Source organism: Pogona vitticeps, chromosome 9 (genome assembly GCF_051106095.1).
Source record: "Pogona vitticeps strain Pit_001003342236 chromosome 9, PviZW2.1, whole genome shotgun sequence".
Taxonomy (NCBI): domain Eukaryota; kingdom Metazoa; phylum Chordata; class Lepidosauria; order Squamata; family Agamidae; genus Pogona; species Pogona vitticeps.
In genome coordinates, this window is record NC_135791.1 from 7,232,521 (window position 1) to 7,253,128 (window position 20,608).

Here is a 20,608-nt window from a genome sequence, read left to right on the forward strand (position 1 = left end):
GCTAGCTGTTAAAATTCCAGATATTCAAATAAGTAGATCAGCCCTCTTGAGCAATATTAAAATGGTTGCAATTACAAAAACCCAATGCTATTTAAGCATTACAGTGGGGTCTTGACTTGAGAACTTAATCCGTATTGGAAGGCGGTTCTCAAGTCAAAAAGTCTGTAAGTCAAGTCTCCATTGACCTACAGTGCATTGAAAACTGATTAATCCCGTAACAGGCCGTTTTTGTTCCATTTTGGTTTTTTCTGGTCTGTAAGTCAAATCTCAGTCTGCAAGTCAAACCTAAATTTTGCGGCCAGAGAAGTCTGTAACTCAAAAAGTCTGTAAGTCAAGGGTCCACTGTACATCGCCCAGATTTTGTTCCTGCATGCCACATTTATTCTTTATTTAATTTTTGATGAATCCTCAGAATTGTTTAGCCCAAAGTTACAGTATTTGCATGTGCACACTTAATTCACAGGAGAAACTTAGTGTTTCAGCCAACAGGAGAGAATAATTTCAAGAGCACCTCACTCTGCATTAGATATGGGTACTGCCTAAACACTTGATTTCTTGCAAACTGTGCAAATACCTCTCAAACAACACCTGACACTTGTCTTGAAAACTAGAGCTCAGAATAGTTACACTTTTATACTACAAACTCTATGTTAGTTGCAGGATTCTGGGAACTGCGGTCTACAAAAGTAACTTTTCCAAATAGTCAAAACCCTGCTAAGCAAGGGGCTACACTTTTTTGCATAGACTTGATGGCCTGCCGAAGTCTGCAAGCATCACCAACTTTATTTGTGACATTATGCTGAGCTTTGGAAGGACTGCAAATGCCCTAAATTCCAGTGGAAATGTGGGAGGGAGTCCTGCCCTTAATCATTCACATAGGAACACCTCCCAAACTCAACAGAATGTCAGACACATCACACTGCTTTGTCTCAAAGGCTCAATGCAGCGTCCTGGGAACTATCGGCCTCCAACACAAATCAGAAGGTGGGCCAGAGTATGTAGAATTACTCAAAGTATGCCCATCAAGGCATAAAGAAAGCCCCTACTTTTCAAAGTCTCTCTATTATTCAGCATCAGGTCTGGGGAGTGAGTTATAAGCACAGCATCAGGGGAGGTTTAAAACAGAACATTCTCCCTACTAGTGAGAGTATGGTTTCCTATCTTGCCTGGAAATTACAGTGCATTGCTTTTAATGAACACAACCCTAATCTCTCATGAGTCAGGAAACACCAAGGGAAATTTTTATTGGAAGACAGGCTCGGTTTCATTTCAAGTACCAGTGACATTCGCAGAACTGAGTGTTGTGTCGAGTTTTACACAGCAAATCTTAGGTGACCTCCAGTCCCATCTGGCCTCTTCTTTTACAGGTGAATGAAGGCATACAAAGGTTCCTTTCTGCAGAGAGACCTGCTTGCCATAGTCGGGCCTGTTTAATGATTGGCAGAGCATCACAGAAAAGCTTCTCTGAGAGTTGATTTCCTAAGTCGTTTCCCACTCCTTGGAGGGGGCAATGCTAAGAGCACAGCAGCCGTGCGGGATGTGAACCACGATGGGAAGAAACTGGATAGAAGGGGAAGGGAGAAGCCAAATGGCATTTCTGCCAAGCTTGGTTGGTTGAAGACAATCGACTGCCTTTCCTCCCCAAAAATGTCATATTTTTCGCCCACATCAATTTGGATTGTAGAATTGAAAATAATTAATTTATAAAATTTTAATAGTCTTTCAAAAGCCAAAGATGCTTTTTAGAGAGGTCTTCCCTGCCTGATTTCATCCCTCATGTCCCATTTGTTACTGAAATAGTGTTATCTATTTTATTTCTCTAATTTTAAATTTATAACTTCATCTTTTCTAACTGCCTATATCTTAGCCCTGATAAACTAGCTAGTTAAAAAAAAACACATCATCTAAAGAGGCCATGGCCACATGGAAGACTAGCAAATAGGGATGGGATTTTCTCTGAAATCTGTTGGAATTGCTCCTGCTAGAAATCCAGGGGCTTTAGCTCCTGCACCCAAAAGACTTCATATAGTGCAAAGCAATGGGGGTATTGTACTATTTCTTTCCATTATGCTCCATATAAAAGGCATCTTAGGAAATTACAATAACCCTAATACTATGCAGTGGTCATAGAGCTTCACCCAACCAGTTCCTCATCCTTGGAACTCAGAGATGGAAGGATTTTTTTTCTCATTTATGTTACATCAAACACCTAAGTGGGCTTTTTTTTTGGGGGGGGGGAGTTAAAATCCTCTAGCCAAGACATTTCTGGTGTTGTAAATTTAAAAATCCTATCCCTACTAGCAGCACAATGCTCAGAAGCAACCACGACAATAATCGGCAAAATAACCTTCTGCACATGACCTCCAGATATAAACACACATATGGTAAAACTTACTTAGGTGGGCAGAGGACATCTTCAAGAAACTCTTCAATCTTGTTGACATCGGTCTTCACTTCATTATTAAATGTGATGAAGGGTGGGTGGGTCCCTGGAGCCAAGTTCTGAAGGTCAGCAGGCTTCCTGGGATATAAACAAAATTTTGCCTACATTATAAACATTCAGTACACTGCAAACGCGTGTAGAGTTGTAGTTAGCACTATTATAACCTTTGGTGGCCAAGTCTTATGTTGACCAGGAAAACATTTAACTTGAAATAAGCAGATGCACTTTAGAGGCAGAACGGAGCATTCGAAGTACAGAGTGGCTTCACAAGCAACTTCAAGGATTTTGCTGATAGGGTTAAAGAACACCCAGTCAATAGCTGAACCAAAGTAATACTGCAATGCCTTGCGCTTTTAGGGCTTAGTATTACTTCCAAATGATTTGCAAAGCTAGACATGGCTTTGATCGGCAGGGTGAGTTCTGCAGGTGTGCCCATGAGCACTCCTTACACCTCTCTTTTGACAAATATCTCAAGATCCAGGAGACATTTCTGAACAGATACTGGTTCTTGTTGGATATCAATTCCACTCCATCGCTCACATGCTGCTTGGGCCTCCTGGAATCGAGTTAGTTTTTCCTATCTACTTTCAAAAAATAGTTGTGTCTTCATCTAATCATCATCATCATAATCGAAATACAGAGCAGGAATGGATCCTATGGATCATGAATCCAGCCTCTGTCAAGGAGGCCCGGGGGGGGGAATCAAACTCCCAACCTCTGGCTCAGCAACCAGATGCCTAAGCCACTGAGCTAAAGTATGTGCCATGCAGAATAGATTTGCTGACAGTATGTGCACTGTGGTGGCGCTGTGGGCTAAACTGCAGAAGCCTGTGCTGCAGGGTCAGAAGACCAAGCAGTCGTAAGATCGAATCCACACGACGCAGTGAGCGCCCGTTGCTTGTCCCAGCTGCCGCCAACCTAGCGGTTCGAAAGCATGCAAATGTGAGTAGATAAATAGGTACCATCTCGGTGGGAAGGTAAACAACGTTCCGTGTGTAAATCACACTGGCCATGTGACCATGGAAAGATGGTCTTTGGACAAAACGCTGGCTCTATGGCTTGAAGAGCGGGATGAGAGCCGCCCCCTAGAGTCGGACACGACTGGACAAAAAAATTGTCAAGGGGAACCTTTACCTTTACCTTTATGTGCACTGCCCGAAGCTAAAAGTTCAAACCACCACTGTGTCTCCTGAGAAAGTGGCATCACCATCCCATGTGTGTTGATGACCAAATCCTCTGCTACTTGAATGGATTTGGACAAGTTGCACAATCACAGGGTGGCACCAGGAGGGGCTAGGAAACCGCTTCTGAGTGATTCATGTCTCAAAACGCCCCAAAAGAGTTCCCATGAGTCAGAATCCAAGTGGCACATAACTATTATTACTATTATGATGATCAATGCCTAAATGTCCCAAGCTCAAAGGCCTAGCTGCCTGGGGAATTCTGGAAGCTGGAGTCCAGCAACATAAACCTTCACACCTATGGCATACTCATGTGTATCTTTGCATATACCTGTCTGTGTGCGTGTGTTCAAAGTATTTATAATTCTTATGCTCAAACAGCTGGTGGCTTTCTTATTGCTGCTGCTATTAACATATTAGGAGCAGTTACCAGCCTGGGCAAGTATGGTTTTGTTTGATATAATCATATTTCAGGAGAGTGTGGGGTAACAGTTGTACCTGCAGGGGGAAAGCAATCCAGACGCTATACATCAGATAGCCACCTGACACCTCTGGCAAGGGAGTTCTAGAGATTTATCGCTCTGTGGAGGGCATAATCATGGGGAGGGTGAGCTGAAGCTCACGACAAGCAACCCACAATATCCAGCTTCAGAATGCTGTACAATGATGGGGTTTAGAGAGACCACGTTCCTCTGCCCCGAGCCCCAAATTGACACCTCCAGTGTTTCTCCAACTCAACTGCCCTCTGCTAGATATCCTTCCAGGACTCACAGCCTGTCAGCCTGTGATCCTATAGAACAGCTTCCCACAAACAGTTGCCCTCCAGATGTACAATTTTTACCATCTAGAACCAACATGGCTCTTTTAGACCAGATTTTCCCCTCCTGGAGTAAAAGAGCTGTTCAGAGAAAACAGCACACAGATGGAAGAATTTAGAACAGCTGTAATTGGGCAGCTGTTTTATTCCCCAACCACCCTCCCTCAAACAGATCGTCTGTCTTTTGCATCATTTAGCATGAATCCAGAGGTTCTCTTTACACACATCAAGGTTGAGTGGCTGCTCTTCTTTATGCCCATAACATTCTGCAGGTACCGAAATGACAATACAGTATATTGTTTTTTAAACATTTCTAGTTTAGAAGTTTGTAATGCTTACTGGCTTAGGGAATCCCCCGGATAAGGAGACGTTTCTACTTTATTTTGAGTTAGTTTCACTTCAGACCACAGATAGTCAAACTGCTTATTGAAGAGAATGGTGAATAGGTAGTGATGTATAAAGTATGGCTGCAATTTATCGTATAAGGGTTTTAGACTGGCCAATATGATGACACCATACATGATGAAAGCAAGAACTTTTACATAGGGTCCCATCTATTTTAATAGAGCTTTTAATGTAGGTACTGTGACTTGTGACCTTCTGGGTTACATCTTCCACCTTTAATAATGGCAAAAAAAATCTACTGCCTGGTATTTGTTGAATGCCAGAAAACACAAGCAGAATATTTAGTTTTGCAAACCTGCCCCTGACTACGCATGAAAGCATACCCTTTAAATGTCCCTAATTTGTCCTTTTCCAAAAGCTGAGGCAATTTGTGAGTCAGTTACATACCTTAAGCAGCTTAGGCTTCAATTAAAGCACTGCTGTGTACACCCACAATAATTACAGGAAATTACTACAGTGGCTCTACTCCAATTTCTCGTATTGGTTGGAAGATTCTCTCAAGTGGAAAAATAGCTTAAATCATATGTGGCAAACTGTACTGATCAGGTGTGAAGATTGCTTTCTGTTCTTCAAGGCAGGCAAGACCAAACTCATATCAACTGCCGCGGGGAAGTTTTGAAAGCAATGGACAAGGGCCTCTGGTGTGTCCCCTCCCTCTCAAAATGGCAAATTAACACTAATTGCTGAAACAACTCCCCTTGCTCGTATAAACAAGAGAGTTTGATAGTGCTATATTACTTCACTCCCTTAGCATCCCTTTAAGCCACTCCTTTCTCTAGATTACTTACTGTGCACATTTCTACTATAGATAGAAACACCGAGGTTTAATTATGTAAATTTATTTTTTTAGAGGCAACAATTGTTGAGGGGTCCCCCCCCTTTTGTTAAAGAAAGGATGGCCTATATAGTCACTTTCCCAAACCCACCTTTATTGGTCTCTGTTATAAATTTAAATTGACTTTCAACACGGTCTTCCAATACTAAGTACAGTGGTGCCTCGCATAGCGATCGCTCCGTTTAACGAAGAAATCACTTTGCAATGCTGTTTTTGCGATCGCAAAAGCGATCGCTTTGCGATGTTCCCTATGGGGAAAATTCGCTTTGCAATGATCGCAGGGAAGCTATCATTGCAAAGCCCCCATTTTCGGCCAGCTGATCGGCGGTTCCAAAATGGCCACCGGGTAAACAAAATGGCCGCCCGCTGTGTTGCCTCGCTTTAGAGGTACTGAAAATGGCCGCCGCAATGGAGGATTTTCGCATAAGGTTAGTTTTTAAGCCCATAAGAACGCATTAAATGTGTCTGAATGCGTTTCTATGGGCTTTTTAATATCGCTTAGCGACGTTTTCGTTCTGCAGCGATTTTTGCGGAATGGATTAACGTCGCTAAGTGAGGCACCACTGTATAAGGAATTAGATGGCAAGGTAAAAGGGACTACCTTCTAGAAACAGAGGACCACGGCTCTCAGTGTATACCAGAAGCACAGATAGTGTGTGACACTCTGCCTCTTCCAATTATACAAGAGCACAACAAGAGAACTGCATAAAGCGAATGTTGTTTGGGTCAAAATGAACAACATATCGGGGAGTGGCGGCGGTGTGGGGGGGAGTGAATAGTAAATAACATTTGTGGAAGAGGGACAAAAACAGGAAGTGGTATTTCAGAATGACAACCTAGTCTAAAGAAGTTACAAAATTTGTACCAGCCTGCCTGCAAATACTAGCATGCAATGCATGAGCACAATCCACTTCTCATTTAACAAGCACCCAAAAAACTCTATTCCTATTCCCTGTGGGTGGCTTAAGCCTCTGCTACACTACACAGATTTGTCCCCATGAGTGCAACAAATTCCACACACACTGCAAAGGAGTTCTGTTGTATGTACTGTGCAGAACTTAAAAGCAGAGGTGAGAAAACCTGGGGCCTTCCAGCTGTTCTTAGACAGCCCTTCACATCATCCCTCACCACTGGCTATATGTGTCGGGGTCAATGAGAGCCGTAGTCCAACGGCATTCAAAGACCACACAATCCCCACCTCTGCTTTAAAGAAAGGCTACTACCACTGGAGATCTGGATCTACTGCCAGATTGCTAAGTGATCTGCAATAGCCTGGCATGGATTTTGGGGATCCTAACAGCAGGAACAAGAAAAGGATCCCTCGACACACTGAACGGTACCACTAAAATGAAACAGAGTAAGCAGAAATGGATTTATGTGGGGAAGAACTGCAAGCTCTGTTCCATTCTGACATGAGTTCCTGGGCTCAGAATTCTTAACCCAAAGTGTATATTTATCAAATGAAGTTCTGATTAATGAACCTTGAGGTTCAGAAAGAAAATTCTGGGGCCTGCTTACCCCTGGAAGAAAACCCTGCCTCTCCCTCTATCTTCTAGCCATCAAATGTGCCAACAAGTATCCTGCCCTTCTTCCAAACAGTTTGGGGTAGCATCTGAGGTGGTGACTATGGTTATCTCATTATAATCCCACATCCCTCTGAGGCAAATTCAGCTAAAGCTACCCAAGGATCTCCACTGAGCAAGCAGAGTTTGGAACCAGAATCTTTCCAATTTATGGTATCCAGATCCCCACACTGCTTCTCAGCAGAAGCAGTCAATCAGGGGTGGGGGGTTGAGATTTCAGGCATTATAATTGAAGAGTTCAACTTCTAAAATCTTTCTGCGTTCTCAGAAAGTCTAAGACAGATAGGACCAAGAAAAGGACAATAACCAGGTTTCAGGTGCCGAAGCAGACATGGTTTGGTCCAAGTAATTACAGCAGTGACCCATGGAAATGCCTATAAATGCTCTCTGGTAAAAAGAACAGCCCTGTTTTCCAGTCTGACAAGCACAGTGGCACTAGCTGTGGGTCATTACAGTGTGTGTCATTTGGTGTGTTTTTCCTTAAGATTCACTGGACAGATGCCCAGACAGTCGGGCTGGCCAGGGATATTTTAAAGGCCCAAGATGGTATAAACATTACGATTACTGATGGAGCCACCCCTTTAGACTCTGTTCAGAAGAGGTGCAAAACGACTTTGCTTAACTTTAGCCTAATTCAGACCTAGAGGGAGTTGTCCTCTCCTCCATGTATGTGCAAAACTGCCCTCAAAGACAGACAGACAGACAGACAGACAGACAGAAAGAAAGAAGGAAAGAAGGAAAGAAGGAAAGAAGGAAAGAAAAAGAAAGAAAGAAAGAAAGAAAGAAAGAAAGAAAGAAAGAAAGAAAGAAAGAAAGAAAGAAAGAATTTTTTTTCAGTCTCAGACAGGGTGGATTTGATTTAAACCAACTTGATTTAAATTGTGATTTAATGTTGTTTAAATCAGATTTCTGATTAAATTTTAAAAAATTCAATCTTTTAAATTTAAAGCATGATTAAAACTATTTTATTTTAAATATCATTGATTTTTATCCACCCTGTTTTAGCAACACCTAGACTAGCATGGTGAGGAACTTCAACATCTCTTCTCCTCCTGCCCATTCACTTATTGTTTGTCTCCTAATTTACTGGGGGGGGGGGGAGATGCATCCCATGAAGTCTTAGAACAAGGGTAGGTAAAGATGCTCAGAACTGCAACCCTCGTCAGCTCCAGCCAAGATAGCTCAGAGTGAAGAATGCTGGGAACCGAGAGTCCAACAACAATTGCAGGGTTGCCCTTTGCTTGCTCCTGCCCAAAAGGATGGCAGATATCCGGAGCCATCAAGAAGCAGGGAACACGCAGCTCTGGTGGTTAGATAGATGTCAAAAACAGCAGCAGGAAGGAATCATGTGATAGCTTGCTATTTAGAGTCAGCCTCAAAAGGTTAGGGCTCTGCCTACAACAGGCTGAGGGATTCATTTCCAAGCTTCCCAATGCTGTGTATCAGCACAATGATGCACGGAAACATAGATGTCTATGCATCAGACCAGCCCGGTGCCTCGTTTCTAATGCTTCATACTATCCACTGCAATCTGTCTGCTAAGGAAACTCTGTACATTTGTACCGGAATCTCTGTGACCTTAGAGAGAATTCTGATATTGGGACTCTATCAGACTAGGGGAAGGCTGGCCAGACCAGCTGGCCTTCCCTTTTGCCATGAATGTACCTTGCCAGAAAAGGAAACTGGATAAATGCATGGAAGAGGAGGCTACCAACGAAGATGGATGTATACTCTTGTCATGAACTAGCGATAGTATCCTTCTGACCATCAGTTGCCAGGGAAGCACAAGCAAGAGTTTGAGAGGCTTCCCATGAGAAACTGGATGGCAACTGTACAACAAAATGCTGGACAGACCTTTCGTTTGGTCTAGTTCAGGCTTGTCCAAACTTGGCCCTCCAGATGTTCTTAGACTACAGCTCCCAGAAGCCTTCACCACCACCTCTGCTGGCCAGGATTTCTGGGAGTTGAAGTCCAAGAACATCTGGAGGGCCAACAAATGCAGCAAGCACTCTAGTCACCCACCAGAAGCGGCCTGCTACAGGAAAACGGGACTACTTTATCATTAAAGTTTTCTCAGACGATGCCACTGACTGAAGAACGTCTAAGGAACTCCCAAATTTCCTTGGGATTTCACTTGAAAGCCATTCGCTCCGTTTTTTCCCCCAGTGGTCCCCACACTATTTTTAAAAAATACTGCAAGTTTGCCCCATGTTCTTGGACAAGCTCAGCTCTGCTCCGACCAACAAAAGATGTCTAATTTCTGTACACAGACACAAGCTGCATTCCTGAAGAGGGAAAAGAATGAAGCCTCTGTCTGTAGTCCACTGAGAGGCAGAAAACATATGAGCACTCGGGGGGGGGGGGGGAGAAGAGCTGCTGTGTCCCCATTTGGCCCATGCATATTTCTTGCTTGTGTCCATAGCTACTAAAGAATTGAACTGGAAATAGCCTCTTGTTAGCACAGCACTATATTTAACAGAACTGCACAAAGGAAAATACATATCATGGAAGTTTACAGGGGAAAGTTTTATTCAGGGACCCACAGGTACAGTATTTGCTCTGATAGTAGCAGCACTTTTTTGGAGTTCAAATAATTGACACTGTCAACAAATGACTATTTGCACCCCATTTAATAAGAATATATTTGCATTCCCCATAGAGGAATGGGGTCATGTAACCTTACATATCGTAGGGTAATCGTACTCTGGAGTCACAACAAGACAGTCATATAAGAGTATGCAACAATTTTCTCTAGTGGATACTCAGTTGAGTTTACCCTCCGTCTGAAAGCGAAACAGGATTATCACCATCCCTGCAAAATTACTGCTTTCCAATCTTAAAACTCTTAAGAGACACAGAAATTCCTAAAAGGGAAAAATGGCTGGAAATGGCTAGTTTCAGATGAGGTTTCTATTATTTTAGCAATGAGAAGATAAAAGGTAAAGGTAAAGGTTCCCCTTGACAATTTTTGTCCAGTCGTGTTCGAAGATACTTTGCAGTTATTCTATTAGTTCTTTTTAATGCACATTCAGTGGGAGAAGACAATGCCACATAAAGGTTTCATCAAATTCAGTTAATGAGACTGGGTGACTATATGAAAAATGCTTCGTTTGAGAACTGAATTTATTTCTTTTTTATTTACGAGATTTTTTTACCCACGCCATTACCAATGGTCTCCAATTTGCTTTGTCATGCTTTCTTAGCTTCATAAGTTATTAATTGTTTTGGTTATTCATTTGTGCAGATACACAGCTGCTCCAAAGGACCACATTTTTGGAGAAACAACATCTTGTCACCTTCTAACTACATCTCATCTAGATTGGCCTGACTTCTGGCTCATTACCTGGTTAGCTCCCAGGAAGTTGAGTACAAAGATGAAAAAACACCATCAATTGTCTGAAGATGGAACTTCTAGGTTCAGAACAGTGGGAATCCTACTGGCACAGCTCTGCATGTGCAAGGCTCTGCCACCAGTGATTTTTGGACATTAAAATCCCCACTCACTGCACCTTGAGGTTCCCAAAGGCTTCCCCAAGTTGAAAGAGCCGTCCCGAGTAGACCTGGTCTAGAGGGGCGGGGTATAAATCTAATTAAAGTAAAGTAAAGTAAAGTAAAGTAAAGTAAAGTAAAGTGAAGAGACCCTTATGGGACCTTGAAACCTGAGGGGAGGAAGCAGGAAACCTTTAATTAAAGAGAAAACGCAGGAGCTGATTACATCACTAGCCTTATTTGAACAGAGCTGTGCCGACAGGATTCTGGCCATGAAAGCTGAAACCCGCATCTTCTGTCTATGGTCCACATTTTGCTCATGAATGTGGCAGGAGAAGAGAACATTCTGCTGGCTTATCTGAGCTATGCTAAAATCCTGAATTACTCTATTGTTTTTACAGACAACACTTCTGCTCCCAGGCAGAGAAGGAGGAGAAAAAAGGTCTTCTCCTTTTTGGCAAATGAGAGCTGTTATGTATCTCAATAAGCAAAATGTTAAAAGTGAAATTCACAGAGCAGAAAAAGCTGGAGGCATATCATTCAAAAAGTGCTGGGTGTTTCTGCAGCAGCCCAACGGCTCCATGGTATTTTGAGCAAAATTCTCATTTGCCTTCTTTGTCATACAGCTTGTTTGCTCGGATGTTCCATATCCATACCTTTTTCTGTTCAAACTGAGGTATTGTTGAATAATTGCGATACTTTGCATAATAGTCACACTACAATTCTTATGTATAACATTTACTCTAGACAGAGTAGAACATGTAAGTGCCAATGTAATGTCAACAAAGCAATTGGTCACACAAGATTTATCTCTCGTCCATAGCAACAACAGCTGCTAGAATCAAAGTTTAACATTTTGCTTTGAGAAAGAGGTTTCTGCTGAAATCTACCATAGATAACTGGATGCAAAGTAGTTCAGGGAAAATATGTGTTTCCTACCTTTTCAAATCAACTGTTGTAACACTAAATACCACTCCTTTAAGCCACAGGATCATGAAGAGTCTTTGAGAAAAAGGGCAGTTGCCTATGCTTTCACCATCACTGCCAGCCTGTTTGAAAAGAAAAAGAAAAATCCATTAGCAAAAGTTGAACAACTTTGAAGATCTGTCTTCAAACATTACCAGTATAAGCTACTGAAGAGGCAGAGCACTCTTCCAGCATTGACCACTGTCTAAGGTCATCAATATCATGTCCATTGGTGCCAATAACATCTAACAGAACTACTACAGCATCTCTCTCTCTCTCTCTCTCTCACACACACACACACACACACACACATTGTTGGAGCAACAAAAAATAAAGAAACCCACAGGACATCAGAAGCAAAAAAGAGACAAGGACCACTTCTCACTTACTACACTTACAGACATCAAGGGAGATACTCCCAAAATGCCCTCCACTTCAAGGTAATTTGTGATGGTAGTATATTTTTCAATATTTCTGATTACCCTTTGGTTTCAAAGGGTTGTAACATGGGCATTTGTGGCATGTTTAAAAGTATCCCAAGATACGTAACTGGAAAGCTAACGCATTAAAAAATATAAAAGGGATTCCTCCTTGCCTTTGAGTCTGTTACTCAAGAGAGCTAGACCATCGTTTGGCTCAACAAGCAGTTTAATCAAATCGCTTACCAGAATGAGCCACAGAGGAGTCAGTAGGAAATCATTTTCTACATAAATCCAGAAGCAGGCCTATGGAACATCAGATCCATGAGGTCAGAGCCAGGTTGCAAAGTCATCCACAAATGGGGTGGCTTTGCTCCCTGCCCCTGAGAATGCAGAAAACGGCGGTGTATGGATCGTCTGATGAGCAACCCTACTTTGCCTCCAGAGAGGGGAGGAGTGAGACAAGCTGCACTGAAGGCTGCTCAGTTTATAATTATTAACACCAGAAACATGACAGCTAAAGACTCTAAGCAGGAGAAATGTCATATTCCAATCAAACTGACCCTCGTGTGAAGAGCTCCCTGCCTCCCATGTCTGAAGGCATATTTTTAGATTGAGATCTTCAAAGGCTTACGTATCTGAAGCCAACTTTTTGGCAGAATCCACTTTAGACTACAACCATACAGCAGTTCCCCCCTTCCTACTCTAGGAGAACGTTCTTTGCGCACCCAGCCATGCATCAATTACAGGAGCAGAGGAAAACCCACCAAAGCACTCTGCAACTGCAGGCGCACATTTCTGCACAAGGATCCAGCCCTAAATGCCTTTCTTTATACATGGTGCTTTACAACTTTAAACAGGGAGGTTTTATTGCTTACGCAGGCAAGCAGCCACGAGGTGAGAAATCAAAATTGAGACTTACAGGAATGTAAAGGTTTTTCCAAGACACTGAGCAAAGGTGGGGAGTGGCTGGAAAGCAACCACAGTTGTGCCAAAAGAACACCCTGAGATTTTTAGTTCACAAAACCAAAGGGCTGGGAGGGACGCAAGAATATAACCAAAGCCCTCTTTTTTCTACATACAACGACACACAACCATATCTTGTAAAACCATGAAGCTAACTTAGTTCAGACTACTATGAAGACAGGAATCAATGAATAAGCTGTTCCGACCATATATGTCCACATAATATATTGAGGAGGAAGGCCTCGCCCTCTTGAGAAAATGACTCAAGCCACAGTAAGAAAAAGGACACAAAGTCTTCCATCAACCTCAGGAAATTATTTCCAGACATCTACTTAGAAGGGATCGAAAACCTATCCTAAAGAGATAGGTACAGGATGCCAAATGCAGTATCCCAGCTTAAGCAAAGAGAAGCTTTTAAGCTACTGTCTAGCACACTGGTTCTTAGCTTGTGATACTCCAGGTGTTTCAACTTCCAGAAGTCTAAACCAGCCTGGTGAAATCCGCAGGGATTCTGTGAACCGAAATCCAAAACATCTGGTCTAGTGAACCGCCAGCTGATGCTAACTGTCTTTCCTGCAGAGATGACATTCCAGGGAAACCTTATTCTCATCTCCAAATTACGCCTCTTCTGTTTTACTCCTAAACTGTCTTAGATATTTACAAGAAACTAACACGAAAATTACTACTGCTCTACCAAGAAATGCAGAATTTCCAGAGGTACCATGTCCTTCCTGATCAAAAACAAAAAAGGCTATTACTCCTCCCTGAGGAAAAGCAGAGTTTATTAAATCCACATTAAGCAACTTGAATACATAATTAGCTGGCAAAAGCTTTATTATAAAGAGCAAACTGCAGTATATCTACTTGTCTGCTGAGACTGGAAAATGAAGTGGCAAGCAAAATCTGAAACATACACACTCTTTGACCTCTTAGGTAATATTGCTAAGCCCACTTCACAGATTTGAAAGCGGCCTTACAATTTCCAAACCCTTGTTCTGCAAACATGTTGCCTGAATGTTTCCCAAAAGATGCCCCTCATCAAAATGCTATGTAAAAGATGGGCAATGAGGAAAGAAGGGGGAGAAATTGACTCATTTGAAAAGAGGTGTTGGAGGTGAGCCTTACAGATATGACAGACCGCCGGAAAGGCAAATAAGTGGGTGCTCAATGATGTAAAGTCTAAACTCTCATTAGAACAGGAACAAGTAACAGAAATGCACATATGAGAATATACAGATGACCAAAAAAAAGATAGTATTCCTGGGGAAAGGGAGGGGCAGTAAAAAAAAGAAGGAGATCTAACATGAGATGGGTTGACTCAAAGGAATCCACAGCTGTTAAGTTTGCAAGACCTGAGCAGAACTTACTAGAAAAGACAACTGTGATAGGAAGGAGGGGACGCAGTAGGAAAAGAGAACAACCAAACATGAGGTGCTGTTGGTTTGCAAGATCTGCACAGAGTCGTTAATGATTGGTCCTATGGGAAGTCATTAACTCATATAGTCATCATACGTCAGATGAGACTTGATGGTACATAATTACCTTAGAAGGTTTTCTTTCTTTCTTTTCTTTTTTGATTATCAGGCAATTGTATAGTGAGAAGATGGGTGGAATGACAGAATATAGGCACCAAAGCTATGCTAACATCAAGACTGACACAATCCACAAAGCAAAACCCAGCAATTTCAGAAGTTAAATAACCTTCTGCATATTTGTTGTGGAACCGCAAAACGCAGCATCCACACCAGAATCAAAGAACATGAGAGACACTGCAGACTAAAACAACCGGAAAAATCGGCAGTAGCTGAACACGCCCTGGAACAAGCTGGACATGAAATTCTATTTCAGAAGACAGAAGTACTGGACAACACCAGCAATCACTATGTTAGACTGCACATGGAAGCCACTGAAATCCACAAACACCAGCAGAGCTTCAACAAAAAAGAAGAAAGTTTAAAAACAAAGCCTGGCTCCCAGCACTGAAAAATATAGCCTGCAAAAGGTCAACGAACCCTACCCAGCCACAAGGACCGGTGATCACTGCACACAAAAGACCAGCTAACGACACTCATCAATCACAGTGACAGATCATCTCTCCCCCTTATCCACCCACAACAAAAACACGCTGATCACCATTATCACCCAATCTCCTGAAAAGGACTAAAGCTGATCCCACAGTTATACTCAACTATTCAACAAACTGCAACAGAGCAGAGTTCTGACTCCTGTGCTCTGAAGATGCCAGCCACAGAGACTGGCAAAACGTTAGGAAGAAAAACCTTAACAACATGGCCAAACAGCCCGGAAAACCCACAACAACCAAGGTATACAATATTTCATTTAACAACGTTCCCGCTAGTACATTTGCTCAGTCTTATAACAAAGTAGTTGTTTTCCCCATTTGAAAGGCCATTTTGATATATCAGGATCTCCTACCAACTCTCTTCAGACTGAAGAAGCTACTTGGATGAATAGCAAAATGTTTCAAACTAACAACAATGAAGTCCAGTCGCGATGACTAAACATCTAGATAACCACATCTGGATAACTGAGAATGTTCACAGATATAGGCCTTTTTGAATGATTAATATTTCAGCCCCTGTAGCCTGGATTCTATCCAAAAAAAAAAGTGGGTGGGACCAACCATTCTCTTTCAAGAAAAGCAAGTTTGCTATTTTCAATTTATGTGATATTTTTGATATCTGGAGTCATTCAGGGTCATCTATTTCTAAACACAGGAGAACAGTTCTACTTTTTAAAAAAAAACTGTAACTCAAACTCTTTTGCCCAAACTTTCCCAATTTGCAAGTGCAAACTGTCGGCTACAACTGTGTCAAATCTGCTGATCTGAAGCTCAATTTAAAAGTTGTAATTTCTTGTTTGGGCTGCTCCTATTTTTAGAATTGCCGTATAGAATGTTAATTTACTGTGCCAGGACAGGATTCATTGCTGCACTCATATGCAGCAGTAAGTTAAAGCTCACCTTTCCTCCAAGGGGCCTGAGTGTTTTTCAGTTTTCCACATTCTCATTTTATCTTTACAACAATCCTACAAGGCAGAGAGAGCCTTCCTGCACCAACTAGTAAGTTTTAGTAGGCATAAGCTTTTGGTAGATTGTCAGGCTGAGGCAGCCATTGGCCCAATGTTACCTGGTAAGTTTCATGCTGTGAAGATACCGTATGTGCCTGACCTTTCTGACCCTCATCTGGTATACTAACCATTATAGCATGCTGATTCTTTATCACTAGTTTTCCTACTTTAAGAAAAAGTGGTTTGAATACTAACTGTTTGCAGATGGGAAGCATTCAGAAGAATCTCAGGAATCCTAAAATCTAAATGGGCACATTTCAAAATAGTTTTGGAACAGCATAAAGCAGATGGGAAACTTTCCTCCACCTTGCTTCCAATCTAAAGCATAACTAGTGCCAAGCCCTGAAAATGAAATATGAAGTCTAAGTACAGAACTTCAATATCTTTCTTGAATATTCTGGATGGGGCAAAATAATCATCCAAATATATCATAATAGATGACATGCTTTCTTTCCTGAGAAATTCCAGTATACCACCAGCAGTTAAATACTTCCACTGGATTAATAACAACAACAAAGATCCCAAGGAAGCAGAATTAATACAACTTTATTGTACTTAGTTTAGAGCAGTGGTTCTTAACCTTCGTTACTCAGATGTTTTTGAATTGCAACTCCCAGAAACCCCAGCCAGCACAGTTGGTGGTGAAGGCTTCTGGGAGTTGCAGTCCAAAACTCCTGAGTAACCCAAGGTTAAGAACCAGTGGTTTAGAGAGTCGTGTCCTTGGATTGTTGTAACTCCCAGAACCACCATGGAAATGTGAGTTAGGGGTCCCCAAAGGCAACTTTTCCAAGACCCGACCCCATTCACCTGAATATATGAATAGGCTGCATTGGTTTGTCATTTTCTATACACACTACTGGCCACATTCAAAAGTAAAATCCTCATAACCAGGCTTTTGTTCTGCACTAACTTCTAAAAGGATTCTGCTATACAACGGACTGCGTTCAAGCACCATCTGTAGAGATGTAAAGTTGCACTCGGCTTCTTACCTACTCTGTAAGCACCAGAGTACATTTAAGTCTTCCTAGCATTCGATTCCCTGGAGAGTGTCTTAAGAAGCCTTGATATCCAGGAAACAGTTTTTCAAATGTTGGGTGTGCTGCTTCCATGCTTTAATCAATGTCTCATCCCACGGGGCAATACAGAGACAGAGCATCTATGTGTTATCAATGCAACATAAGCTGGTAGATCTCAGGAAGCAGTTTCAACAGCTCCCACACCACCAGAATGAAACTGAGATGGGTTTCAGTGTCATCCATTAGGCAGAAGAGGATACCCAAGGACTGAAGGCAGCATGCAAAAAAATGTTGTTGGTATGTGGCATTCAGTAACTACCCTTTGATTCAAAATTACCATGGGCACACTAGAAAATCTTTTAAAGATTATACCAATTTGAGCATATGCTCTCAAAAAGCTTGTCACCCCTTCTTTTGAAAACACTGAACGATCAAAACACACCGTATTAACCTTTGATATAAACATGGCTTCTATATAGTGGGCAACCTTTTTAAAGGACATCCTAGTGACCTCTGAAGTTGTTCATTCCTGCATTCTCTGTTCAGCATCTGAAGCCTTGTTCATCATTATTCATACCCATCAAGCACGACAAACAGTGACTGGGACCAGCTCCTTTTCTGTGATGACACTCTCACCGCTGACTGCCCTACTTCAGCCTCCCCCAATCCGGGGCCCTCCAGATGTTTTTGGCCTACAACTTCATCAACATTGGTTACCAAATGTGGCACCTAATATATGGAGGGATAATTTTCTTCTTTTCAGTTACACCTGGTGAAATACACAAATCAGTAAAGCATGAGATCTGAGCAGTTGTACTCCAAAAACTAACCCTATTTTCTGTGTATAAGACGCCCCCATGTATAAGACACACACACCCCTTTTCTAACCCAAAATTTATTTCATTGCAAAAAAGTGGAGGGGGGAGGCAAAAAGGGAGGAAGTCAGGAATCAAAGCGCTTTGATTCCTGCTTTCCCCTCCACTTTCTTTGCAAAAAGCTGCTTTCCCCCTCCAAGTTTTGCAACAAAAGTGGAGGGGGAAAGCAATTCCAGAACAAACAAACAAAGCCTGGGAAAAAAAGTCTGAAGACACCAGGAAAGGACGTGCATCAGATGGGTGGAAGGATAGTACTGAAATTATCAGCGTAGATCTTGTTTTTGCAGAAACAAATGCTCAGCCTGGAAAAGGCCTTAGGTGGTAAATCCTCTAGGCAGAAAGCGGAGGCGTCTTGATATTACAGCAACAAAAACACTTTTGCCTTATACAATAATCAATATGGAAAATCATTGGCAATTTTCACCTCCAGATAAAAGTGTGAACCAGCAAATGTGTTCCGTTTTAGGGTGAGTAGCATGTGTAGACTTCTACTTTTTAAAAAAAAAAAAATGAACACACTGGAACAAATATTGATTTGGATGCAACAGATGAATTCAAAATCCCTGCTTGTCTGTGAAACTCATTGGCCTGAAGCAAGCCACCTGTTTCTCAACACTATTCTCAGCAAAATGAAAAAAGAAAAAAGCGCTGATTTTTCTACCTTATACAAGTATTTTTCTAAAGCATTGACTGCTGATAAAAACATGCCATCAGACGCTTTTGAAGGATGGGGAGAAAGCTAAATAAATGTAGCCTTACATTAACCAAAATATGTGGTAAATTGTAGTCCTGCATTCATAGCTGCCATTTTGGCCTCCCCTTTTGATAGTCTCTCACTTATTACACTTTATGCTACTTAAGATGGCATTAACTATTTAAGTCTACATGCAGTTTTTCATGGACATCTAAGTACAGAAAGTACAGAAAAGAGATGGTAAATGATGCAAATGAAGAAATCTGGGTTCTTACCAACCCAACTGGAAGAGAACCAATACATCAAAAACGTAAGGTATATTTCTGGAGATACAATGACCCCATATTCTATTAATATAGACTTCAATTTTGGACCAATTGCAGCTAAAATGTGAAGCAAATATGAAAATGATGGGTAAAACTAGAATTTCGCTACCTAAATGAGTTAAAGGTGTAGAAGCATTTTTATGTTTCCAACTACAATGAAGGATCAGAAACAGTTGCCTAAATGAAATGTTTAAATTCTTGAACTTCGTAATTTGACTCATCCACTTCACTGAGATCACACACACACACACACACACACACACACAGAGAGAACTATAATTAAAATGGTAGCACCACGGCACTTTATTAAATGGGTAGAACGTGTTTTTGAAGTGCTGCATGCCACGTGTAGTGAACTGGGAAGACTTTAGGAGGCTTAAGGCTTACCCTTCAAATAACAGGCTGATCTGTGCCTTCTTTTATTCCTGTCTGACGTAACCCACTCCACTTCTGGAATGGAAAGATCGCCCCAAAGGGTGTGGGCATGGCCCAAAGGGTGCCTTGATCAGGGAGGCTCCTTCCAGGTCCCCATGATTTGTGATTAAAGGCAGTCAAGTTAACATCATTAAGTAAAAGAGGCAATACTTCCATATTTTAAGACCTCTCTGCAAACCCTACGTACACTACAAGACATTGTCCATACTACGTCATAGTTCTGAAGAGGCTATGGATTTTTTTCAAGAGGAGCCAAGCACTTAAATCAATAAAGGTACAGTACTTTCAACTGATGTGAGTTCAGGTAGCCCTCGCTCCAACAAGCCGCACTGTTACAAGTGAGACCTACAAGTGTTCACACAGGCTACTGATCCTTCTGTTCCTTTTTCGGACTTCTATGTCAGAGACCATAGGCTTGCAATAGCATCATGGGGTAGGGAGAACAGACCCGTCAACAAAGGAGTCAGTCAACGACTTTGTGAACGGTTTCTGGCAGTTTGTTTTCATGCTGCGAACTTAATCAAGAGGATTCAATAGCTTTATTTCTTCTTTGCGGTTTCCTAAACCAGATTAGCAACTGGTAAAGCAGAATTAAGTTTTGAAAGCTTTGACATACACTTTCTTTTTTAACGAGTAATTAGAACTTAATACAAGTATTAAAGAGAACACATGCAACGAAGGTCAAAAGGAAATGAAGGGCAACATCAGCTGTCCAGTTCTAATACTAGTGGAGGAAAAAAACAACACCCTCCGATGTGAACGTCTCTGTGAATTATTTCCAATGCCACACATTCCAAAAATGAGACAAGACGGAGAAAATTCCTTTTTTTAAATCCTCAGGAATTAGCACATCACAATCCAAATATGATTTACCAGGGAAATATTTGGTTTCCATTGTTTATCTCAAACACTGCAATTGCTGAAATGTTCCTGTACGATCACAGTAGCTGAAGTAAAGCAGCTGTAAACACAAAACTTGGAAAACGTTCTCATGAAACCCTGGGCAAATATACACATGGTTCTCAAGAGTGCATTAGTGCGCTTAGCATCCTATTACCCAAAGGGCTA

The 20,608-nt window shown here is 41.7% G+C and overlaps 1 protein-coding gene across 2 annotated transcripts in view; it reads right to left on the minus strand.

Moving 5' to 3' along the window:
• Positions 1–20,608, minus strand: part of CLIC4 (chloride intracellular channel 4) — a 55,506-nt gene that overhangs the window by 11,995 nt on the left and 22,903 nt on the right. For both annotated transcript variants that reach the window (XM_020803240.3, XM_020803242.3), the window contains exons 2-3: positions 11,693–11,802; positions 2,396–2,521 (exon numbers count right to left, since the gene is read on the minus strand). In XM_020803240.3, the coding sequence (XP_020658899.3) occupies positions 2,396–2,521; positions 11,693–11,802 (236 nt within the window). The remainder of the gene's footprint in view (positions 1–2,395; positions 2,522–11,692; positions 11,803–20,608) is intronic.